At 47.4% G+C, this 24,828-nt stretch overlaps 5 protein-coding genes across 6 annotated transcripts in view; 3 read left to right on the forward strand and 2 right to left on the reverse strand.

The window, feature by feature from the left end:
* The first annotated feature begins 18 nt into the window (after window positions 1-18).
* On the forward strand, window positions 19-1,329 carry LOC6610497 (enkurin). Its single transcript, XM_002035041.2, has 2 exons — window positions 19-307; window positions 364-1,329. The coding sequence occupies exons 1-2, from the start codon at window positions 202-204 to the stop codon at window positions 1,179-1,181; spliced, it is 924 nt and encodes a 307-aa protein (XP_002035077.1). The 5' UTR covers window positions 19-201; the 3' UTR covers window positions 1,182-1,329.
* On the reverse strand, window positions 1,297-3,697 carry LOC116800976. The gene is made up of 3 exons (XM_032717964.1): window positions 3,610-3,697; window positions 1,522-3,398; window positions 1,297-1,470 (listed from the first exon to the last, which is right to left on the reverse strand). The coding sequence occupies exons 1-3, from the start codon at window positions 3,662-3,664 to the stop codon at window positions 1,318-1,320; spliced, it is 2,085 nt and encodes a 694-aa protein (XP_032573855.1). The 5' UTR covers window positions 3,665-3,697; the 3' UTR covers window positions 1,297-1,317.
* LOC6621218 (acyl-coenzyme A thioesterase 13) lies at window positions 3,657-4,518 on the forward strand. Its single transcript, XM_002045357.2, has 4 exons — window positions 3,657-3,725; window positions 3,781-3,846; window positions 4,034-4,178; window positions 4,244-4,518. The coding sequence occupies exons 1-4, from the start codon at window positions 3,702-3,704 to the stop codon at window positions 4,456-4,458; spliced, it is 450 nt and encodes a 149-aa protein (XP_002045393.1). The 5' UTR covers window positions 3,657-3,701; the 3' UTR covers window positions 4,459-4,518.
* Window positions 4,519-4,680: 162 nt separating this feature from the next.
* LOC6621217 (acyl-coenzyme A thioesterase 13) lies at window positions 4,681-5,879 on the forward strand. 2 transcript variants are annotated; one of them, XR_004361713.1, is made up of 4 exons: window positions 4,681-4,786; window positions 5,161-5,298; window positions 5,365-5,763; window positions 5,834-5,879. XR_004361713.1 is itself a non-coding variant. In XM_002045358.2 (3 exons), exons 2-3 carry the CDS (start codon window positions 5,209-5,211, stop codon window positions 5,704-5,706), a joined length of 432 nt encoding a protein of 143 aa, XP_002045394.1. In that variant the 5' UTR covers window positions 4,681-4,786; window positions 5,161-5,208; the 3' UTR covers window positions 5,707-5,807. The 2 variants fall into 2 exon arrangements, 1 of the variants encoding a protein (XP_002045394.1); XM_002045358.2 differs by lacking the exon at window positions 5,834-5,879 and having other exon boundaries at window positions 5,365-5,807.
* LOC6610498 (peroxidasin) overlaps window positions 5,794-24,828 on the reverse strand; it is a 29,568-nt gene continuing 10,533 nt past the window's right edge. Inside the window, exons 3-10 of the mRNA XM_032718104.1 lie at window positions 17,493-17,708; window positions 17,345-17,416; window positions 17,023-17,264; window positions 16,208-16,867; window positions 14,109-14,315; window positions 13,820-13,998; window positions 13,358-13,539; window positions 5,794-8,614 (exon numbers count right to left, since the gene is read on the reverse strand). Of these exons, the coding sequence (XP_032573995.1) occupies window positions 5,965-8,614; window positions 13,358-13,539; window positions 13,820-13,998; window positions 14,109-14,315; window positions 16,208-16,867; window positions 17,023-17,264; window positions 17,345-17,416; window positions 17,493-17,708 (4,408 nt within the window). The 3' untranslated portion in view covers window positions 5,794-5,964. The remainder of the gene's footprint in view (window positions 8,615-13,357; window positions 13,540-13,819; window positions 13,999-14,108; window positions 14,316-16,207; window positions 16,868-17,022; window positions 17,265-17,344; window positions 17,417-17,492; window positions 17,709-24,828) is intronic.

The following is a 24,828-nucleotide window of genomic DNA, read 5'->3' on the forward strand; positions in this document are numbered from 1 at the left end:
CACTAGGAAACGATGTTGCCCTTTGTTTATTTTGGAAATCCTATAGCAACCTTTGTTTTGAGTTAAATCAATCCAAGTCAACGCAGAGGTACTTGGCAACGCAGAAGTTTCCACCAAACAGACTGTTATTATTAAACGAATAGTCAGTAAACTAGCACGCTTTCGAGTTCCCTACCTTCATCCTTACATATTTGTATTACAATGTCTCTGGTTTATATCACCCATCATGATGAGAATATTCTCGAGTGTGAGCAGGACTTTGAGAAGGCCCAAGGACCTAAGGAATCCATTTTTGTCTACAAAAATCGTAGGGATTCGTACTAAAAATCGTTGAGTCCCACCTAACTTTAAGCCATTTTGCAGCTGTTGTGGAGAGGGCAGCCAAGTATGCCAGGAAACTTCGCGAACGCTTTAACGAGGAGGACAAGAAGCTATCGGTTATCCTGCAGAACGATGGAACCCGGGTCCTGACAGAGGCCAAAAAATCAGCACACCGCACCATGGGCTGTGCTCACACTCCGATCGACCCACCGTGCGCTTACTTGCGCAAGAGCCAGGGCATCAAATGGCGACGGGAGAACACCCACAAGTGTCCCAAGATGCCGCCAATGCCCCCACTACCACCACCGGGCAGTGGCGGCAAAAAGCCGGCCATGGTACCCAACTTCATCAAACGCAACAAGTTGTGTGCCGGACAGACGGTTCCCTGTCCCCCGCCACCGCGTTATGTAGACACTCCCGTGGGAGCTCGTCACGATCTACTCAATTCCGGATTGGTACCGCAGTTTATCTGCCGCAAGGATTTCGGCAAGGTGCCTGTTTACCTCAAGAAAACCAAGAGGATGTTGGCCGACATGAACGCGGTGTGTGCCAAGGAACAGGCACGTTTGCTGGAGCTGTGCCGTGGTATCAAGGGTTTCACCAGGGCCTCTGTCCAATCAAGTGGTCCGCCGCCAATGCCGGGGATGCGGGTGATGGAGCAGGCCGAGCGAAATGAGATCCTCGAGGGACTGCGACTGAGCCTGACCGAGATGACCAAGCAGTATCAGTCGATGTCGCTTCTCATCGACAGCATCGCCAAGCGGCAGCGCAAAAGCAAGCTGGAGTCCGATCTTCGCCAGGTGGAGCAGGATATTCTGCTAATCGAGACCACTCCCATTATCTATGTTTCCGAGTACTAACAATGACAACTCTTTTCTGTACATGTGTGTCGGCATCTGGAAGCCGAGTGAGGTGTCTCCCTGGATTCACTTGCTTCGCTCTTAGAGGCGGACACACAAAACACTTGATAATTAAGATTGAGAATAAATTTAACGTTTATGCATCAAACATTTCCGTGGCAAAGCTTCCATGGCAAACGGGACATGCCAGATTTCTCCCAGACTCGTAGAGCTCTCGCAGATTGTCCAGCTCGAAAATGACCTGGCGGTCGCAGAGGCTGCAGTAGCGTCGGTCCAAGCTGAGGGAGATCTGTAGGGATGCTATAGACTTGTCTTAACATTAATTGTAGTAAATGCTTACCTCCACAAAGGACACACTGCATCGATGAAGTTGCTTCTGGGAATTAGATATCACAGGTATACCCAGCATCTCGTGCAAGTGCTGAATATGGTTGTCCATTTTCTCAACGAATTCCTTTGCTGTGGATCCTTGGACATGATTTTCCGTAAAGTCGGCCTTAAGTTTATTTATCAGTCGGTGGGCCTCCTCGAACATACACTGTATCGCCTGCTCCTGGAATGGTGATCTCTTACTCAATGACCCAATGAACTGGAGCCTCAGTCTTATGTGTGTGATATTCAGCATCGCAAGGAGCAGCTGCAGTTCATCCCGCGACTTTTGGATGTGAACAGTCAGCTGGAGGTGGCTCGATTGCAGGCGAATCGCGTTCTGAAGGACATGAAATTTGATTTGCAGCTGCTGCAGCTGACCCTCAGTGGCGGAATCCGCAAATTCAAAGGAATCTAATGGACCAAAATCCATATATTTTTGCCAATTCTCCTCGGCAAAAACGTGCAGACGTAGTGCAGCTAATAAATCGGTATAGTGATTCATGGGCTTATTGGATTTCAGATGCCTGATAAGCTGTTCAAGTGGATCCTGATTCCCCACCTTGAGCACCTGCATAACCAACTGGTTCTTTTGAGACACAGTCTCATTCAGATATTCCTTGTTGCGGTATAGAAACAGGGTCATTAAGTTTTTGTGCCTACTGGTGCACAGCCCCATTACCTGGAAATCCTGGAGAACACTCATGGCTATCGATTGCGTCTGCAGGCTAAGCTGATTATTCTCGTGGATAATTTGTACGCAATGCAGACAGCTTCCAGCGGTTCCTGCAGCATAGCTAGTGTTGTCCAGGCTGCAGAGAGCGGTGATCTTCATTCCGCCGACATAGATCCGTGCTTGCAGGCAGTCTGTGTTTCCCGTTCTTGGCATGCTCCAGGTCAGCAGGTGCGCCGCCTTGCAACAGGTTATATAATAGCAATCCGTTCTGGGACATTCAGTGATCACTGCCATTTGCAGACCCATGCGATCGGCTTTCTCCCACAAGGGCTTCACTAAGACGAGAGCTGTATTTCCCTTTGCTGGCAATTGGTACAGGTGGATGAGGCCGTTGCTATCGCCCACCAGTAGAAGGTCCTTGAAAGCTTGTATATGGCAGATACGACCCATTGAGGTTTTCGTTTCTTGATGACTCAAAAGAGTTTTGGCATCGGCGCTTAGTGTGAGCAACCACAAACTTCCGGAAGCGGTTCCCAGCACCAAAACATGCTGGCCAGTGGTATCTGCATTATCAGGTAACCAAGCAAACATAGTGATCCACGCGGGGTTAATATATTCTTGATAGCTTTTAAAGTCTTTAATCTTGCCGATGTCCACTTCAGGCAGCAGAGTGTCCCTCAGAGTTTCAGCGATATTTAGTCCTTCCAGGGGGTTCCAACGATTGTACTCTGCAGACTTGTTTATCAGGCTCAAGGATCCATAGGTGTTGAGGGAGCCCAGGAGGAGATTTCCATTAGCTACCTGCTTGGGTGCCCTCTTAACAGCTCTTAATCTGGATGGTGGCACGGCAACGGAGCACACAGCCGTGTATGCCGGGTCCAGGGCCAAGTGCTGTGCCTCCAGGACATCGCAGCTGTCGTATATGGACACCAGATCCACTTTGTTGGCCAAAACGTCCAGGGGTCGTGTTTCCGCAGCGTTGGAATCATAAATGGCCACAAAATAGGGAAAGGGATCCACGACCATGAACTTGCTGCTCAACTCCAGGGTGATCACTTCCGATTTGGATCCGCTCAGTGCTATAAAGTCTCCATCGGAATCGCTGTTTACAAAGTCGTGTACCGAGTCCTGGCGGACGAATCCTTTGGCTAGGATAGGAAAATTCAGATAATCTAGAATGAAATTAAGCATTTATTAATTAGGGTTCGATTTTACTGCAATTATATTACAAGATATTCCAGTTGTTACACTATTTCATTGAAGAATACGAATTATTTACAAGTACTTTGTTAGTGCGAACAGAGCGAGCACAACAAACCGCGCGAAATCGACAATCACTATCTCAGATGTGTGGGTATATCTATTTAGCACGCATACACTCACATTTCCCGACATCTTGAACGCCATGTGAAATTTCTCCCTCAGTAACTTTCGTCATTTCGTCGCGCTCAGTTCAGGAATACAAATCCACCGGAATGGCAACCAAGAAACTGGGAATGGTTAGAGCACCATGTAACTTGTCGAGCAGATAACTCAAGTTCTTTCTTTTCGAAGGACTTTGTGAAGCAGATGTCCGAGTACGCCAGCGGGTCCAATGGATTCGACCGCGTCCTGAGAATGGTAAGATTATAAACAATTTGTGCCAGCCGATTTTAAAGCGACGCCGTCGAAGTCTCACAAGAACAGCTGACTGTCATCAGTGATGGTATTACATAACTCAGCTCGCTGCAATCGATAACTGTGAAGTGCTCATCTCTCTCGTGGGATCTGCAGAGATTCAAAAATGTAAACAAATTTCAATTCGCAGATTAAAATCACAGGCGGTGGAGATGGTCGCGCAATAGGGGAGTTCACTGTGGCCAATGAGCACTTGAATCGTCAAGGAACTTTGCATGGTGGTCTTACGGCAACAATTGTTGATAATTGTACCACCTATGCCCTTATGTCGAAAGGTATTATGAAAGTTTGTTTAGTACAATCTATAGAGATCTAGAATTAAATTTACTTCAATTTCAAGGATCCCATCCCGGAGTTACGGCCAACTTGAATGTGAGCTACATTGCAGCAGCGAAACCTGGCGAAATTATAGAAATTGATTGTAATACCGTGCGGGCCGGAAAGAAAATGGCCTATTTGGACTGTATTCTAAGGCGTAAGTCCGACGGAAAGATCATCGCCAAGGGCGGACAGGTCAAGTACATTCAGTTCGACAAGGAAAAGCTGGACTTTTAAAAAAAATTTTGTAGATCGTCAGAATAATAAAATAATAAAATAATTCGAACCTCTGCTGAAGACTTACTAGTTTAATTGGGCTGGCTTTTTATTCTATATTATTTCTTGAGTTACAAAACTAAAATAGATGAAAACTATAGAATTCCCAGCGAATAATTTAAAAATAGATAAGACTTTGCATATCGATTTGCCCTCTGAATTATCGATTGTCGATACTGCTTATCGCGAAACAGCTGTTGTTTGTTTTGAAATTGTTTTGTTTTTCGGAGGTGTTACGTTAGATTTTCAGATATTTATGTAAATTTCGGGGCAGTACGGACGTAGTTAGGTAGGATCCGCATTCCTAACTATTTCATATTATCGTGCCATATTTTGTTTACCTTATTTTGATACTTGCTAATTGTTTACTTTTCATCGAAAAGCGGAAAACTGCACTCGAAGATAAAGAAATCAAATATTGAAAAAATCAAAGCAATCCGTTTGTTAATATACTCACTACTGTGATTTATTTTTTAATGGCTTTAGTGCCATCCAAACTTACACACGTCACACAGAGTGGGTCATACAATAAAGTTGAATTGTAAAACTATTACTATCTGAGACTTGAGATATAAGTGCCCGATACGACTACTTATCTATCTACAAAACTAAATCTAGTATATTTTTAATCGTTCCGATCGGACGAACTAATTTTTTTTGTAGTTATATAGAAGCTAGCGGATCGTCTGTAAAGCAACATCAATAAATAATATGGGAACTCGCAAAAAGGGACTCGAATTCGCTAAACACATCACCGAGATTATCACCAAGTCAACGGGCTTTGAAAGTCACCTACAGAAGGTTAGATCACCATAGAGTCTAATTACCAATATCATTATCTCATCCATATATCATCGTTCATTAAAGGTCAAGATCGTGGACGGTGGCGATGGAGCCTGCACTGCCGAGCTGAAGGTGGACCAGGATCATGTGAACTTGTACAAGTTTATGCACGGCGGCTATATCATGACCCTGGTGGACATGATAACCACCTACGCCCTAATGTCCAAGCCATGTCATCCCGGAGTTTCGGTAGATCTTAGTGTAAACTTTCTGAACGGCGCCAAACTGGGCGACGATGTGGTGATTGAGGCCAATCTGTCCAAGGTGGGCAAGTACCTCGCCTTCATCGATTGCACCCTGAAGCACAAGAAGGACGACTCGGTGATAGCCAAGGGCACACATCTGAAGTATATAAAATTTGACTAGACTAGACTCCCAAAGGGGAGCTTCTTTGTTTTGACAAATATTTTCGGAGCGCCCCAAGTAAGTTTTATAATCTGTACAAATAAATGATTATGAGTTATTAATGTGCTTTATTTTATTACACGTGTAGCAGTACATTGTTAGTTAATTGTCAATTAAACATGCTCATTGCGCAATTGCCGGTGTGTTTCCATTTTGGTTTTGATTAGAGTGAGTGTGGCTACTACGGATAAACGTCGATATGCGTAATTCATTTGATCTTCACTTGATCATCGGGCAGTGTGGGCAGCAGGCCTCCGGAGGCGTCAGTGGATCCACGCCCGGCGGACAGCTGACCTCGCCGCACCGCTCCCTCAGGCAGTTGACCTGGCCGTGGAAGCAGTTGCACTTGGTGCAGACGTCCGGAGACCAAACCTCGTTGTTCAGCCGGGTGGTGCCCTTGTCGTCGACGCAGTGGCTCCGCTTGGGCTTGGAAACCACCTGGGGCGGTGCCGCCGCCAACTGCACCACCTGAGCCACCGGCTCGGAGTCGGCGGAGTTGCAGGATTCCTCCACCTTGCGCAGCTTCTTGTGCAGCTTTTTTAGATCCTTCTGGAAGCTGCCAATCAGTTCCTCCAGACCACTGACCCTTTCTTCGTTCACATCGTAGAGGGATTCCAGCGGACTGTCATAGCTCTCGTCAGTGGCCACCTCATCGTTTTCCTGACCGAGATCTCGCTTCTGCCTGTTGCTCCGCTTGGTGTAGGTTTGCGGTATGTACGAATCAAAGATGGCGGGTGGACTGTTGCACCTGCCGCACTCCTGCCACAGATACAGATTAATGCCCACTATATCCTCGCACTTCTTGTAGCCACCCTGGTGCTTGGCCAAAATGAACACGTTCTCGGTGACCTGGTCGAAGTTGTCACCCACATCGCAGAGCACTCGACCAAAGTTAGCCTGCTTGATTTGGGTCAGTTGCTCGGGTGAGAAGACACCGGGGTTCTCGTAGTACAAGCGATCGCCATCACGAAGTCTACGGAACTGTTCAACCAGCAAGCACTGGAAGAGAGGACCCACCTTGCCACCCTCCACCTGATCCTCTAGGATGCCACCCAACCAAACATCCACGTTATCCGGATGTCCATAGAGTTCCTTCATCTTCTGGCGTATCTCGGCACTACTGATCTCGCCGGCCAGATCCTCAAAGTCCTGGGCCACCGTGAGATTGCATAGCTTCCTGTAGACATTATAGCCGGGCATTCCGTGATCCCTGCCCCTCTGGATGTTGATGGCAGCCAGATCCAATGCTACAGCATGGGCTGTCAGGAACAGTTTCTCTGTGAGCTCAGTGTTGAGGTTCTGATCGGGGGTCTTCAGCTTGGCGGGCACGGCCAGGAAGCCTCTCATAAGGGGATCCACTCCACCCTCGTAAGCCAGACGCCAGGGAGCAAAGAAGGCCTTGTGGAGCAGCAGATGTCCCTGGGGTATCGGCTGGAAGGTCTCGTTCAAGCGGTGGAGAATGGGGTTTATGATGGTGTGTCCAAATCGCAGGGCAGCCGTGGCAAACTCGTTGGCTATGCTGGGGTTCAGTTGGGGATTGTAGCCCTGGTACTTGCCCATCATCTCTATGCCACTTTCGCCAATAATCAGTGGCAGCCACTGCTTGAAGGTGATGTGCTGCATCTGGGCACCCACTATCTTGCGAGCCTCCTGGTACAAGGTGTCCCCATCCCAATGGGAATTGATCTGCTTCAGTTTGCTGGCTATCCTGTTGTGCTCCCTCATCCAAATGGTGTGCATGGCCAGAAGACCGACCTGCTCGTTCACACGGATGTCGCCCGAAACAAAGCAGCTCATGGTGTTCTCGTCGAGATTCCTGCGGCAATCCATCCCATCCTGGGGAGCAGCAAAGGGCAGCATGTCCTTCTGCCGCGGGAAGTGGACACCCACTCGGAGTAATCCATCCTGGGATGTCAGATTGCGCAGCTCCTGGGCGAATGCAGTACTGTAGCCATACACCTGCGATGCATCTATGTAGGAGGTCAGTTGGTTGATCTGCTCGCGATGCTGCACGCTGTCGAAGAAGAGGGAGGTCATGCCCGATCCACAAATGGCGCTGGATCGCACCACATCGATGCATCGGCGGTTGCGGACACGAGGATCATTCGGAGGCACTTCAATGGGATAGCACGGTGGAGCCATCTCGCAGCTCTTTTTGCAATCGATGCCATCCCAGCTCTCCGAACTCACCGAAGGAATGGCATGATCCAGATCATGGTCCAGGAACTGACCCCACTGCATCACCATGTGCGTTATCCTGGCATCCGGTGTGATCTCCTTGGTGGCCACTAGGGAGGTGGATACCAATCTTGCACTGGGCTTGGCATGACCCGAGTACAACATGCCCTTGGTCCAGCCCACGGGCATGCTGAATCCGTTCTCGTAAATCGGTGGCGCCAATCTCCGGAAGGCGGTGAGCGAAGCTCCCCAGGTGGGATGCTGCAGGTTGTTGCACGTGCCATCGATACTTCTGTACCTCGAGTGAAAGCACATGTCCGTGCAGTTGGGCATCTCACGGTGCTCCATGCAGCCCGATAGCTCCGCCACCAGATGCAAGTGCTCTCGCGACAGCAGATCCCGGAACTCGTACTCCTCGCTCTTCATGGTCAGGTTGTCGCCCTCCTGTACGTGCTTCCGGATATTGACCAGTGTCCTCTCGTAGATCTCGGCTGCACGGGCCAACTGCCTAGCTTCGCCAGTGGGAAAGCGGAAGACCCGCAGTAGTTCGCCATAGTTGGGCGGCGCCTTGTCGGATCGGTTGGAGAAGAGCATGTCCAGGGTGTTGTTGATGGCCAGGTCAATCTCCTTGGCTGCCTCGGCAAACGCGATGCGCACATACCGATCGCCTGGAGCCAAATCCATGTTGTTTCTAAGTGGGGTATAAAACAAAAGATTAGTTAACATAAGATGATAGTTTGGTTGATAAAAGAGAGTTGGTGACCCAAGGCGTAGCATTTGGTGACCCCAAGCCTGGGTTTGTGCACTATAAAGTACATTACCTCCCAAGTTTTCGGCTTAAATTGTTATTAATCTTTATTAAATGCCTAGAGGCCTAGAGTTGACACGCACATAAAGAACACAAAGCGCGGAAACAATCAAGATATCCCAGGGCATTTGCACATTTTAATTACCATAATGCCGGTGGCAGGAGTCGCCCAAATGGCCGCGCTGTCTAATAAAAATGCCAGCCAGTCCATTTCCCCTTTCTGCGCCTTTCTTCCCAACCAAATTATGCTGCATTCTCTGTGCAGCGGAAAAAATCGTCGGAGAAATCCGGGCCTTGCCTATCGCCTTGCCTTGACTCTAAACGGAGGAGCAGCATGGAGGGCAGCATTAACAACAATTCATGCCCGGCATTCTGCTGGCAAGGAATGCTCCTCTAGGAAACTTTCGACTGTGTAAACTTTGGCATTGTGCGGCGGAGGCGCTGCTGTAGGTAATAACTTAACGACCATAATACACCCTGTTGCACCAGAGTCTGCCACTATCGGTTGCCAGTTGCCAGTGCTGCGGGTCTTGCTGCTCCTGCTCCAGTGCCAGTGGATATTGCGGCGCCAAGGACTACATATTTCCACGCTGCCATTCTTCGGCTGCCCTCTTGCGATGTCCTTTTCCTCGGGCGACTCGATGGGTTGTCCGTTGTTCTATAGCCGACAATTGCCCTCGGTATTTTTGGACATTGATAGTTTTTGGCGAAAGTTTGTGCATTACTCGGTCTACTATTTCAGCATATAAGGCATATTTTCTTTTTTTTTTTTTGGAGTAACTAATTCTATTTATTAAGATTTCAAAAGGAATCGTTCAGTAATTCCTCTGAACTTAACCTAATGTGTGATAAAGATAAATGAGACCAAGTGGTATCTTAATTATAAAGTACAAAAGAAAATGTAATATGTTATGTTATCCTCCGGGTAAGGAGATCGCTGGGGTGTACCCTCTTCAGTCTTCGGAGAGAGATGGGATCAGCTAGGATAGTTGCTAGTCGGTTCGGGTGGGCCATAAGCCTGTCGGCATAACGGCTGCTGTGGAAATTAATCTGATCCCCAAGAAGGGTAACTTTCAGATCTCTTTCGATGACTATGTTCGTCACGTACCAGGGGAGCCCAGATGCGTGACGTGCAGCTCTTGACTGGACCACACGGAGCCTATTAAGCTGGGATTTGGCGGCAGTTCCCCACACCTGGATGGCATAACTCCACGTTGGAGCGAGAATGGCTTTGATTAAAAGAGCCTTAGAGCTCATTTGAAGTTTGCTGGAGTGGAAGAGCCAGTCGAGCTTTTTTAGCTTCGCCAGTGACTTTGATTTGACCGACGTGATGTGGGCCCCCCATGTCAGTCTCCGATCTAGATGAACTCCTAGGTAGCAGTGCGATCTAGCATTGGTGATAGGGCTTCCATTGAAGGTCAGATCTGTGCAGGTTCCGGGTCGCAGGGAAAAAGTTACACAGGCTGACTTTGAGGAGTTAATGGCCACATTCCATTTGGCAGTCCATTTTTCGATTGCGTGCAGCCATTCCTGGACCGCGTTGGAGGCAGTTTGCAGTGAAGGATGAGACGCCAGCATGGCAGTGTCATCGGCGTAAGTGGCCAGGAGCAGCTGAGCCGGGGGGACTTCGGCGTTGTTTGCGGGAGATGGCATGTCAGCAGTGTACAGGGTGTATAGGAAGGGCCCAAGTACACTTCCCTGTGGAACTCCTGCATGAATCTCCTCCAGGCTGGATCGAGCATCACGCACTGCAACGTCGAACGTCCGATTAGAGATGAACGATCTCAGGATGGCATAGTAGGGAGCAGGAAGGAGAGTTTTCATCTTGTATAGAAGGCCCTCATGCCACACCTTGTCAAACGCTTGCTTCACGTCTAGAAAGACGCCGACCGTGTAGAGTTTGTGCTCGAAGCCATGCGTCACCTGGTTTACCAGTCGATGTATTTGTTCAGGGCAGCCGTGGGACTTCCTGAAACCAAATTGGTGTGGAGGTATATGGTTCACTACTTGCGGCAGTTCCATCAGGCGGGCTAAGAGTATTCTCTCAAAAATCTTAGAGAATGTTGATAGCAGGCATATTTTCTGGTGACTCAAAGTGTGTTTAAAAGTGGGAAAGCCATAGTGAAAGAGTTCACAGTGTATAAGTACCTCAAGGAAATTATAAACATTATCTCTGGCAAATGCTATTCATTTAACATGCTTCTTATTCTTTGCGCTAATAGTTTACCCAATTAAATTTAATAAAAATAAATTGTTTTAACAAAGTTCAGCGAAGAAGAGAAAACTAACAAGGAGACTATCAAAATAGCTTATTACGCAGAAATCATGTTAATATCCTTTAAGATTATTCAATTGTTTTAGGTTTATAATTAAGTTGGTAACATTAAGACATTAATACTTTCAAGTTATTGCTTGCCTGTAAATTCATTATGTAAAAGTAACTATACCTATTCTCTTTAAAATTGATTTATTTTTAGACCTTTAGTAAGGGTATCCTGTAGTCACCACTGTCTGGTGCCCAATTCGGTGTAAAGTTTCTCCGCTTGGTCCTGGCAGCCGTCTCCCTCACTCCCCACTTGCCACATGCTGTGGCGCACGGCAATGTATTTCCGTGGTTAGCCTTTTTGCCAGCAGCAGGATCACAGGAGCGGTGGCAACAACAAAAGTGGCAGTAACAGGATAAGCTTTTGTTTTACGCCCAGCATTACCCACAACTTAGGCGGATTTCTGGGTGTTTTGGTATTTTTGTAATTTTTCCCATTTTTGTTGCACTGGTTTCGTCGGGGTCTTTCAGCGGTTTTCACTCACACCCATTATGGGCCAGGATATCTGCTCCTGGATGCCTGCGACTCCTGCGTTCTTCCAACATAGTTTTTCACTTTTGGCGGCGCCCGGCTTTCTCGCACCCTTTTTCTGGATTTTTCTTTATAATTTTCCGCCCCCGCTGCTTTGCTGCGGTCTGGCGACTGGTTTTTCCCGGCGTAATGAGTAAAGTTTCTAATGCTGCCGGCACAGAACTGTAAGCCGATTCAGCTTCCGTCCCGTCGTTGCCTCGACCCCGTCGTCCCTGGGCACTAAATGCTCCGTGGGAGCCACACATGGAAATCCTCCGACTGGCACCATTATCCACCCGCTTTTCTGCTGCATTATGCATCGGGAAAATGGCTGTGTAAGCAGAAAGTAAGCCGCTCCGGCGGTTCTTTTGTGGCCCATCATTGGTCTCCAGCTCGCCAGTCGGTGGTTAATGGCCAAGTCCGCATCCACGGCTCCCTTTTTTGCAGCCTCAAATTGATTTACGGCTTGTGGCGGATAAATGCAGAGACCATTTGCTCAATAAATTCACGTTGTGTCGCTTTTTTCGGAACAAACAATTCGAAAACTTCTAAGGCCGCAAAAGGAGTGTAAAAGTTGAGGTACAAGATGGGCACTAGTTCTAGTCTTTGTGCACCTCAAGAAAAATAAGTGAAATTCATGTGAAATTTCAATAATAAGAAGCTGAGCTTAAAATTCAGATAAACTGATCGATTTATAAGTATTTTAGTATTTTATAATCTATAGTAATCTTTATGTTTTTTTTTCGCCTTAAATTCGTTTCCAAAGAAAAGATACATTATATTTGGTGTGTAGCACTTATTTTTCTTGTCGCAGCCAGCAACTTGTCAACTCAATTTCAATTTGGGCAATTTGGATAACTTGTGCGGTTGCCTCAGCGAGGAATTTCCACTGTCTGTGTCTTTTGCCATTTTCCCCCTCCCCTCTCCCCCACGATTCAGGGGGCATGTAAGTGTGAGTGTGGCACGTAGCTTTTCCGGGCTTAGCACGTTTTTCAGTTTGGCAACTGGCAACAGAAAGCTGGTAACTGAAAACTGGTAACTGGCAACTGGCAACTGACGAGGGCGACGATAACTTTTGTGCTTTCCTTCGCCGCCTTTTGATGTTCATGTTGCAGTTGGAGCCTGGGTGCATATTTTATTTGCAGTTTAGCTGACAACACAGTGGATCCCAGTGCCTTGGCAACTGGAGAGGATTAGCAAGTTTGCCCAGTTGCTAACTGCTTTTGATAACAGCCAGTCGGACTTTGATGTTTATCCCCTAGATTTTCCCGCAGTTTTTACCCGTTTTCTGGCCACTGTGCTGCAGCTTAGCCAGCAGCTTTATTTTACTGTCTTATGTTCGTTTCATCGTTTGCGGCAGTGGTTTCCCAGCAATTTAGTTCAGTGAAAATCATTTTAAGTCTGCATTTTTATTTGATTTGAAATTCATAATGAAGTAAGGCACCCTCCAGGTTTTTAAAGTGTCTTCACCAAGCTCCCTTCGTAAAAATGTCAAAATATACGCCAACTTTTTTCCGACTTAATGTTCAGTTTTTCTGCGGCTCAACTGTTTTTCAATTAATTAAGCAACTTTACCGCGCACTTAAACGCATTTTAAGTGCGTCCTCTGTGGGCAGAGGCCTTTTCTTGCCGGTTTCCACCGTTCTTTCGCCTTTGAGCAAAAGTTTTCCCTTTGATTTTAATGGAGTTTTATGCAATCCGCCCTTCACGCCGCCGACAGCGCAATTAAAGTTGCGGTCGGCGCCCAAAGTTGAGCTATTTGATTTTGATTCGGAATCCTCCGTTCGCTCACCTGATGGTTACCAGTGCGGAGGCGGAAGCGCGGCCAAACTGGTTCTTCACCTGACACTCGTACCGTCCGCCATCCGGGATGGTCACATTCTTGACGAACAGACTGCCGGCGCCGCTTATTTGATATTTCTCCGTCAGCTGAACATTCGGATCAATGAGTCGGCCATCGTGGCGCCACGAAATCTGAGGAGTTGCAGTGAAAAATCATGTATATATCTTTTTTATATTCCTTTTAAATATTGGTCACTTTGTAAGCGGGTTTTCAAATAGAGGAATCTTTGAGCCACCTATGTTAAACCTTTAACTTTCATAAAAATATAACTTTCAAACCAAAATGAATGCAGTTTTTGGGCACACTTTTTCCGGTGGCCAAGCGGAAAATGAGGCCAAAAGGGAACGTCAACAAGTGGCGGGTAAATAAAAAGTTTCCGATTCCGTGGCCAATCCCGGTAAGTGAGTTTACCTGCAGTCCGTCCTCCGGCTGGTCGGCCTGGCAGGGCAGCTCGATGGTGGTGCCCGTAATGGCCACCAAATTGCTCGGCTCGATGGCGAGTTGCGGCGGCGACTGCGACCGTTCCACCTTGATGGTGGCCTCCACGCTCGTCTCCCCGTTTTCGTTGTGCGCCGTGCAGCGATAGACACCTGCGGATGAGGGGATGGGGGAGCAGATTGGACAGGATTCACGGGATTATGTCCAAGGTATCGAATGGAATGCAATGTAAACCGTTTTGGCAATCACTTCTCCTACTTACCGGCATGCTCCTGCCGGGCAGCGCCCACCACCAGCTCGGTGTTCTCGTTCTCCAGCTGCAAGTCGGGCGTATTTCCGGGCAGGGGGACTCCATTTAACTGCCAGTCGATGGTGGGCAGCGGGTTGCCATCGGCATCACACTCCAGCACAAAGGCCTTGCCCAGTTTGATTGTTTGGCTTTGCGGTGCAGTTAAAATTTCGGGCAGTTCTGCAAGAGTGGCAAGCGGTGCAACGGGGCGAATGAGTGATTTTCGAGCAATTTTACTGCTCCAAATGGCAGCAACAAGCGACTTAAGCTAGGCCTGGCTTTTTGGTTCCCTTTCTATGAGTCTTTTGTTGCCGCAGCACCACCAACACAGAAACGCTCGCCTTTTGACCCGCTTTAAGCGCTGTGCCGTGGAAAGTCATGTTTAAAATCTGACATACAAAGCCAATTATTTTTATTTTTAAAATAAAAGACAAGCTATATTTTTAATCAATATTACTTAAAACCCCATTTAAAACATATCGTAATATGTCCAATTTGCACAATTTGCACCACTGTGCGTTGCTCGATGTACAGGGGGCGTATGCGTAATATTAAATATGAATTCTCGCTGCATACTTTTCAGCGTGGCCGCCATATTTACTTGTGTGCGAATATTTGTGTTTGTTGGAGTGCACTCCAGTGTTTGTCCGTGTCTGTTTATGCGTTTGGCGGGTTAATTATTCTGACCAGGCGCCACGCATGACTGCTTAAAGAATTCATCCGCCCCGTGGTCCCCGTGATCCCCTAAGCCCCAGTTCCCTTTTTGCCGCTCCCCATTTCCCGTTCCCCCGTTTTTTAAAGCCACAGCGCAATTTGTGCGTGCCCTCGCCGCACATAATAGTTTATAATTTTTGCACTTAATTCAGCCAAATAACGCATAAATTTCGCACTTCATTTTGTGCCGACAACCACAAATTATAATGAGCCATTGTGCTGCATCAAGGCGGTGGTTGCACTTTTCGCCGTCTGTGATACCCATGCCCCAGAGGATATATTTATAAATTTCACTCCCCGTTGGCCGCTTCTATTGCGCAATAAAGTACAGTCACGTACAAACGCTCGAAATACGGCAATAACGAATGGAAAAACATAAAAAGCTCAAGTGCCAAGTTGTTTCGGGGTTAACCTCCTGCCGGGATGCACTTCATCGGTTATTTAATGGGTAAGAAGCTACGAGGCGGGAGTGCTTAATGTGCTCCAATCAAACCCAGAGCCATTTACTTACTACCGCATAAAGTCAGTGCACTGAAAAAAAACCTAAGCGGATTAAATCCACTGCAACCTATAATAAAAAAGGCGGAATATGCTGTAGGTCTAAATTATAGCATATATTTTTGATTTATTTTCCGCACAATTTTAAAAAATATATTTTTTGCTGCTGACTATAAAACGTTAATTATTGAAAATATTGCTGGGAACTTTTCTACATAAAAAACGCACACCTAACTTTTTTTTGCTTGAAAAAATTGCCAAATTTGCCGAGTGCAAAAACACAAACTTTTGTGATTTGATTTGTCTACATGAAGTTGCATCCAATCACCGGCACCACCTGCTGTCAAAGTTGTCGCAATATTTCTAACGGGCAGTCGGCTCCTTCTCCCGCCGGCCAAACTCATCCGCAAAGTCCCAATGCCCCGATATCAGTTGAGTTGCCCTGGCCAGCGTCCTGGTCAGCGTCCATGTCACTCCCCATTCGCCCTTTTCCCAGACGAAAACAAATTAAATCGACTGCAAATTGAGTAAAGCGCGACAGTTGTGACTCGTATTCCGGGTGCAACTGTGTGGCTGTCACAGGGCGATGGAGTGTGGCCAGAAAGGGGACTCTATGTGGGTACTGCACCAGGACTGCACCAGAGATGAGCAGTACTTGGGTGCAAAACTTGGTAGATGTAAAAGGAACTTATTACCACAGACATAATTCAAAAAGATATCTTAAAGTATAATGTTCTTTTGATGTGATTATAATAATATATCCAGCCATACCTTTAGATACTTTAATGGGCGGTTTTACATATGTACCTGGACTGGAATAAATTCCCACTCAACATTGAGCATCACTGGCATTTACTCACCCTTCAGCTCGATGCGGGCGGTGGCCTGGACGCTGCCCAAAGAATTGCGAGCCTCGCAGCGATACGTGCCGGCAGAGAGCTGGGTGGGCTGCAGCAGGATGAGGCTGCCATTGGCCTGCAGTTGGAGGCTGGGGGTCGACTGCAGGAGTTGGCGGCCATTGACGAACCATTGTATGTCCGGCTGTGGCCAGCCGGAGGCGGCGCAATCGAGCAGCACGTGTCCAGAGCCGTGAAGGGCCACAATTTGGTCGTGCGGCTGGTGGGTAAAGTGCGGTGGCGATGGAGATGGAACTGGCGTTGCTCCGTGTGTGGGTGTTCCGGCATCCGCCCACACCTGATTGCTGCGGGCGTCGATGGGCGAATCGAGTGGGTGGTTACCGCCATTAACTACCAGGCGAACGGGCTGGGAACGCAGCTCGCCCATCTCGTTGCGAGCGATGCACTGGTAGATGCCCATGTCGCTGGTGTCCGCGCTGCGGATGAGCAGGCTGCCGCTGGGCTGGATCTCCGCCTGCGCCTGCTTCTCCAGGCCCACCTCCTGCGTGTTGTGCATCCACGTGATCTGGGGGCGGGGCAGGCCGGTGACCTCGCAGCTCAGCTCCAGCTGCTCCCCGGCAGCGACTTGGGCGTCTTGGGGTGCCACCAGGAACTGCGGCTTGGCTGCAAGTAATTTTAACCAGAGTGGCCATCAATTCGGTATTAAAATGCATCTGCGCCGTACATCAGAAATCGTGCTTTCAATGTGATGGAAAGTGTACTTAAACATAAACTTGGTTCATGCTCTATGTGTTACTTAAATGGAAATTTCAATTTACCGCATTTGAAGTGATGCTCGCCCAGGCTGGAAAAGCTCTGGTTTTGAAGTGGCTGGGGAGCGGCACAGGTGAGCGAGATGGACACCAACTGGCGCTGGACATCCAGGTGCCAGCGACGCCACAGCGAGTAAACGCCACAATTGCAGTCGATGGCGTTGCCGTCCAGTCGCAGGCGCCTCAGGTTGTTCAGCCGATTAAATCCGTCCACTGGCAGTTGGGTCAGCTTGTTGTTGTACATGATCCTGGACGCAGGGGAAGACAATGCAGAAATGTAGTGGAAGGCCACCCAAAAAGAAGGGAAATCGAACCATCATCGACTTACAGGCGGTTCAGATGCGGCAAGTTGTCAAAGAGCCCGGCGGGCAGCTGCCAAATGTCATTGTTTTCCAGGAAACTGCAGAAGGCGCAGGAGGAGGATGTTAAGTAAGGCGATTGCTCGAGGGATCCTTAATTAAGGAGGGTTCACTTACATCGCCTCCAGGCGCGGCATCCGCTGGAAGATGGTCGCCGGTAAGCGGCTTAGCCGATTATTGTTCAGATAGACGAACCTCAGCGCCGTCAGTCCATTGAGAGCCCCATCCTGCAGGTAAGCCAGCTCGTTGTCGTTCAGGAAAAGCGTAGTCAGCTGGGCGAGACCACTGAACGCGTTGGCCGGCAGCTCCTCGATGTGATTGAAACGCAAATCTCTGCAAAAATGTTGCCGGAAAAACAAGAATAACGAACATAGCGTGAGTGGATGCGGATGGCGTGGACAAAGGGACAGAATGCGATTCCCAGATTGCAGATAGCAAAACGTTTATCTGATGGATGGATGCGAGTCGGGTGAATAACGAAAGGGGAGTTGGGCTTACCACACTGGGAAAAAACTACCTATGCAATTTAGTATTTCACTGCGTGATGTCAAATTTAAACGAGTGTCAAAGATGCCAATTGTTCAGACTCTAAAATTCCAATAACCACATTGTTGCCTGCCAACATTTGAACAAATCTAACGTATTATATTTATTTTTTTTTAATATTGCCTAGGTATTCTACATAGTTTTATCTGAACGAAAGATAGAAGCTCTGAAATGAAAACACTGCAAGACTGTCAATGATGCCAACTCTGCAAAGTACGCATGCTTGCCAGTGCTGCGAAATTCTGATAAATACTGAAGTTTGAGATGCAGATTGCCATCGTACATCTGCTTTTAGTAGCAACACGACATTTTTCCAAGTGCCTTGAAAGCTGTGTGAACGCGGGAAGACTTGCATTTGAGGGTAAATCAATTTTTGGTTCTGGCAAATTGCAGCAAGTTGCCAATTCTCGTCATGCGGTCTGCGTTGCTCCTTCGTTCCTCTCTCTCGCACACTAGGAGGTTGTTCAATGGGTGTTAGGTGGTTTTTTGGAGCGTCAGGTGGGGATGTATGGATGTTTTGCAGAATTGTCATATGCAATTAGTGCAAAGAAATTCCGTTTGAATAATCAGAAGCCTGGCAGTCTTGGCTTCCAGCAGCCGCCACTTTTAAGCGCAATCCAATTATTTACCCCGGCTAAGCACAAACTTAAATAGTATATAGTATATAGTGTGGAGTAGATCCCCTCGCCGAAGCCGCAGCTTATCCGCCTCTTAGAGCGCTTGATAAACCGTTCTAGCGACATCCGCTTGATATGGCGGTGCTCGGCAAACAAAAACATGCTCGTTTACTCAAACATTTTGTACACATTAAAAATTAATTACAAAAAGTTGATGCTCGCATAGTTTATGCCCCTGCCCGGCGACAAAGCAGCCAAGCGATAAGCCAGCAACCCCGGCAACCAACTCGTAGTACCCATGTGGCATACGGCATACGGCATGTGGCATGCAGTGCGGAGTTGGGAACCTAAGCCGCGGATTGAGGTCTTTTCGCATATGCCAAGCTCACGAGCTGCCATTAGCAACAGTTCACTCAAAGAAATTCTACAAGAAAATGGTTGGAATTAAGCAAATCATCATAGAGTAAAGAGCATTTGCTTCAGCTGGAACTCCACTATCATTTTGTAATGCCAGTTTGATAAGGCTCTCAAAAAATTTCTATAAAATATATATTCTGAATATTTAATAACGTATTTATGTGTAAGCTTAAGCAGATAACATATTATTTATTCTAGTGCAGGATATGCTGGGGGCATGGCTATAGGATTGCAGCGGGTTAAGGATGTAGCTGCAACAGCGGTTAAAAAACTTTCTAATCAACTCATGAACTTTGTTGCTGTTGCTTTTGGTCGGGTTTTAGCCGCTCGCTGGTTGCAAATTCAATGCGGCAGCGAAAAAGTTTCTTGGCCAAAGTGAAAATTATACCGAAAATTCAGCTGGTGATGGTGCCTCTGCCTCTGCCTGCTGGCAACATCGTTTACCGCTAGCCGATGTTGCAGCTGCTTTGCTGTCTTTGTTGGCGCAATAATTATGACCCTGTTTTGTTTAACCCTTTTTTGTTTTGTATTTTTCCACCACTCTTCGCAAAGCTTTTGGCCAGAAGCCACTGCAATTGGAGCTGGGGCTAAAGTTGTCTAAACAGAAATTATGTTTTGTGGCCACTGTAAACATGCAACGCACAAAGTGCAACCGAACTAACTAACTACCAACAGCAACTAACGGCAGCAGCAGCAACACCAACAACAACCTGCAGCCCTAATTGGTGTCAGCATTTCACTGCGAGTGTGAGTGTGTGCGTGCGTGTGTGTTGGCCAAGTGCAATCCTGGCTGTTTCTGTGTCTGTGCTCAAATTGCAACTAAAGACAAGGATGCAACACACAGGAAAAAGGCAAAACCTCGCACACAGAACAACAAAAAAGGCAACACAAACAAGCTACGACAACGAAAACAACTTAAAAATCCAGAACAAGATAGAGCGCTTAAGTCAAGGGGTGCGACTAAGCGATACCCTGTAGTCCCGACCAGGTGACACACCTTTTAGGTATGCAGGGAATGTTTGTTATTAATTTGATATATTTTTATTTTATTTGGACAGCACATATTAAATTTGTATTTAATCTATATTTAATCTATAATTTAATCTAAGTTTGAAGCCTTTTATTTTAGAAAGATTGTAGAGTACAGATCACTAATTAGTCCTCAATTTCTGCACTTCAATAAATCGAATATACCCTTCCGCTCTGCAAGCAAGAGGTACGCGAATCCAGAACAACACTAAAACCACTCACACGTGGAGCTTGAGGCCCCCGCCCTACAATAGCAGCAACCACAGGATGGTGGCGGGTGCCTCTGATGGGTGGTTGAGTGGGTCATGCATATGCCCAAATGGAGCCACATAAACAAAGCAGCTCCCCTCCTCCTTCACTTTCTACTCCGGGTTTCGGTTTCGGTCTTGGCTCCGGCTCTTATGCTCCGGCTATGGCTACGACTATGGTTCTGGCTGATGAAAGAGCCACAGCCCGAGGCCGGTCGACCCACTGGTGTCCATGTGGTAACCCCGCTTCTACAGCTGCACTCGAAAAAAAATTTACGACTTTACAGTCAGAACTTATGCCCTACTTTATTATAGATTGTTTAAAAGTCGTTCGTGCAATAAAGACTATTAGAACAAACTTTATTTTGAAGGAATATTCGAAAGTCTTCTTCAAAAAATATATTTATATTTGTTTTTCGTTGTTAATAAGCTTAAGTCTGGAACTAGTTTTTCATAGCCAAGCTGCACTTCAGTTAATTGAAATGTAATCCTCTGAATTTTTGTAGTGCCTTCAAAGTTGTGGTAAATATTTTTCATGGTGGACCAACTTGGCAACCTCATGCAGCTGCCGTGGGTCCAAGGAAGTGGGCCAGCGATATGCAGGCTGGGATTCGGGTGGCGCAACAATTTGCAAAGTTGCTCGCATTTCTCCCGCAAGGAAGGAGCGCCGGAGAATGCGGAACGGAGATTGGTGGGGGTCTTTGTGCATGTGCGGCTGCTTGATCCACATTTTTGCCCACTTCTTGCAAACTCCATTAGCCCCACCACCAACAGTCAACAAGGAATACCACCACATCCAGAGCCTGCACCACAACCACAGCCACTCACATTCGGATTGAGATTCAGACCACAGTGGGTCAAGCCGAGTGGTGCCGCCAGATGGATCGGTCTAATTTGAATCCACAAGGAACTGGCCTTCTTTGCCCTTTGACTCGCACACCGCTATCGTATTTGCTCAGCCGGAGAGTACTTTAAAATTCCCAGCCACTTGGCGAGTCTCTTTCTGCATAGCCAACACCTCTCCACTTTGCACCACTGTGCCCGTGTCCTCCTCCTCCTCCGCCTCCTCTTCTTCCACTTCCCCTGCCGCACCCACTTCCACTCCCACCTTGAGTGACAAACGATGGTCCACTTCAATGTGCACACACGCTGAGTGCGTGTCCGGGTTCCGGACTTCGGACTGGGACTCCGGACAGCCGGAATTCCCAGACCAATGCCTCATCGAGCCTACCCAAATGTGCTGCACTGGAAAAAAATGGGAGTAGGTATGCAACCTTCTCCCGACTTTAAGGCAAAGAATCATCCTACACGTGAATTCTCCTTGAAATAAGTTGTACTCAAATGTGAGCCACGATTTTTCCCAGTGATTGTGTGCCGGAACAGAACCCACTCCTGACCAAGTGCGTGCTGGAGTTGCTCTCTGGTTAAATGGGGATTCACGTCATAGACGTGGATGGCGTCGTGTCAGTTGCGCAACTATTTACGGAGCTGCTAAAAAAGGACCCGAACGGAGACATAAATAACTGGGATGCTGTGGGGCGTTGTGCCCGTACCGCCACTTTGCCACGCCCCCTTCAGCCACGCCCTAATGCCCACCTGCTGCGATGCACGTCATGTGTGCGGAAACGGAAATTGAATCTTGAAACTTCTTTTCAGCGCTTGTGACACTTCCGCCGGCCTGAATTTTGATAATGACATTTGCATTTTCGCATTATTCGATATTTTCAATTAAATTTGCAATGCGCAGTGTTGATGGTGAGTCCTGCGTGTCCGTATGGCTGTGTGTCCGCGTATACGTATGTCCGTACGTCCGTATGTCGTGTGGCGCGGGATTGGGTATCATTGATGCACCTCGGATATCCTTGGTTTGATTCCTCTAGCATACATGTCTGCACTTAATTAATGCATATTATTGACAAAGGCATGTTTGTCTATTCACGCATGCCTGCTCACCCACACTACAGCACACACACATTCTTGCTAACAGGACATGCCACACGCACACACACGCGCATTGGCGCACCCATATTCCGTATACGCTTTGATGTCCATGACGAAAATTTATGGTTAGCCAAAACTTAAGCCAAGAGCGATATTTTAAAGCGGCGTGCAGACAGTAAATTGAATGAAAACAATTAGCATTGTGTAGGGTTTATGGTTAACCCACTGGACAACCACTCAACACCCCCCCTCCCCACCGAGTTTCCCCATCGCCGAGGTGGAAAATCTGGTTCGTGCTCAGCGAGCATTAAGCTGTTTAGTGGCTTCACTAATTTGATTTCAATTAGTTGTCACAATTAGTGAAGGAAAAACCGCAGCAAGTAAATTAGTGGGGATTTCCTGGGGGTACGAGCGAAATGCCAAGGGTTTTGAGATTTCAGTTTGATTATTTTGCCTCGATTGCGGTTTTTGGGGTAATCCGAGCGCCCTATTACAGCGAAATTTTACTCCACTGGAATTTGGCAATTGCACTAAGTGAAAACCATGGCAGACATCATGAAGAAATACAATTAAATGCAGTTTAGTAAATATCATATTTTCATTAGCCTCTCTAACGTCTGTTTCGAAATCGTTTGATTGCTGATTCCAAAGCCTTTGGTCCTTTGTGGCTGTTCTAAATGAATTAAGGGTTTCATTTTCTCTCCCTGAAATTGGTTTCTGCCAGCTTTCAGCGTCAGTTAGTTTTTATCATGCAGTCAGTATATTTTCCAGTTCACTGCATTTTCATTAGAGTTAACGCTTATGCTTCGCTTTTTTCCGCGCTTGCACACACGCTTTCCTTTGCCTCGGCTTTGCGCCATAAAGTATGCAACGTAAACAAGGCCATAACCGTAGGTGAAAGAAAGGAAAGGAAAGGAAGGGCCACCTATGCGCTGCCTTATCAGTGGCATCAGCACCTACCACCGCCCCCAAGCCAACACCCCGGATGAGAGCAGCCCACCTGGTTGTTAAGGTGATTCCGGCTTTGTTGAGCTTGTTGCCTTGTGCTCTGATTATGATTTGTCTGGCTTACCCACCTGCCCACCTGCCCACCAGCCCGCCTCCCCATCCCACGTGCGCCTGCAGCTTAGGCGGCATCTTATGACGCCTCCTGCTCCTCCTCCTGCTCCTGTGCGAGTATAAGTCCTTTTACGGTCTGGCGGTCCCTCGGCTGCCTTTATGGCAAATGTGACAATAAAAACATGATTTAACTTTGGCCTGCCGCACACTCGCAGCCACAGCAAGCCACCGCAGAGACCGCACTCGCCAGCAGAGGGTACATATGTTAAAGGATTTGCTCATATTCTGGTGCAAATAGTTTCGTTTCTTATAGTTTAGATAGCCCAAATGCAAATGTATAAATCATTGCTGGTGCCTGAATAAGTGTACGATGGTAGGAATACACTTGCAGGCCATACATTTTCCTCATAGATATTTCTCTCAGTGCTCCATCTCAGACTCGGATTGCACATTATTGTAATAACATGGCTTACAAACACGCCAGCAGCAGCAGAAATAGCAGCAGCAACATGGCCAGCAATAACAACCAAAGGAATAAAAGTGCCTGCACCGGCGGGGCGGGGCGGTCGCATCCTTGCATGCCAGGACTCACATTCTCGCAGGCAAGTATCCTGTTTGCCATTGGGTTGCCCAGGTGATTTGCCAGTGACGATAGTCCAAAGGACTCATGACAATTGCTCTGACTGACTTCCTGACTGTGTGTGTGTGTGTGTGTGCTTGTGGGGAGCACTTGGCAATGTAATCCTTCAGCCGCTCGGCTCCTCAACCGTTTATTTTTGCCCAGTGACATTTTATTATTATTAAACAAAGGCCACCCGCTCAGCCCGTCCGCCCATCGCCGTTAACCCTTGACACTGTTTATCTGTGTGCGTAAAAGTTCAGCTGTCAGTCAGCCTGCCAGTGTGTGTGTGGGTTAATGGAGATGGGCGTTACGGGTTACAAGATCCCGGGGTTAAAGTTAGTTACCGTAGTGGCAGCACTCGTAGTAGTTTCATTGCCTCTGCTCCTTTTCGCCCGGACTTATTTTCGAGCCTTTGCAGCTGGGGCTGTGATTTAATTTTCGTCCTGTTTGCTTACCCCCAATTTCGCTCACTTCGGACGATGGCTATATCTAACCCGTTATCCCCCGCAAATCCCCGATATCTCCGTGCTACGTGTGTGCTAAACTGTTAATGTAATTGTGTCCAGTTAGGACTGTTTGAGATACTTAGAGCACTTTGCGTAATTGACTCGGAGTGTGCATGCATAAAACGCTTTGTTAGGCCAGATGGAACAACAAAAGATTTTGGCCGAAGAGTTTGCGGCTGTAGATCAGGGCTTAATGAATTTCACCTGCTACGGGAAAGTGCAATGACATCGGCTAAGGAAGCTGCAGAGTAATTGGAATCCTTAGTGTGGCAATTAAAAATCTTCCCAAATCTCAAGTAAAGCTAACAGCGGACTTTCGACGAATTAAGCCAAGCACTTGAGAGCCGCAGTTTACGGCTTAGCGGATTTCACCTGTACCGAAAAGTCCATCAGTTGAGTCAGTCAACCGGATTGCGCAAAGTAAACTGCAAAGCAATTAACATTGTTTCCCCGAACTGACAAAGAACA

This window comes from Drosophila sechellia, chromosome 3L (assembly GCF_004382195.2).
Source record: "Drosophila sechellia strain sech25 chromosome 3L, ASM438219v1, whole genome shotgun sequence".
Classification (NCBI taxonomy): Eukaryota; Metazoa; Arthropoda; class Insecta; order Diptera; family Drosophilidae; genus Drosophila; species Drosophila sechellia.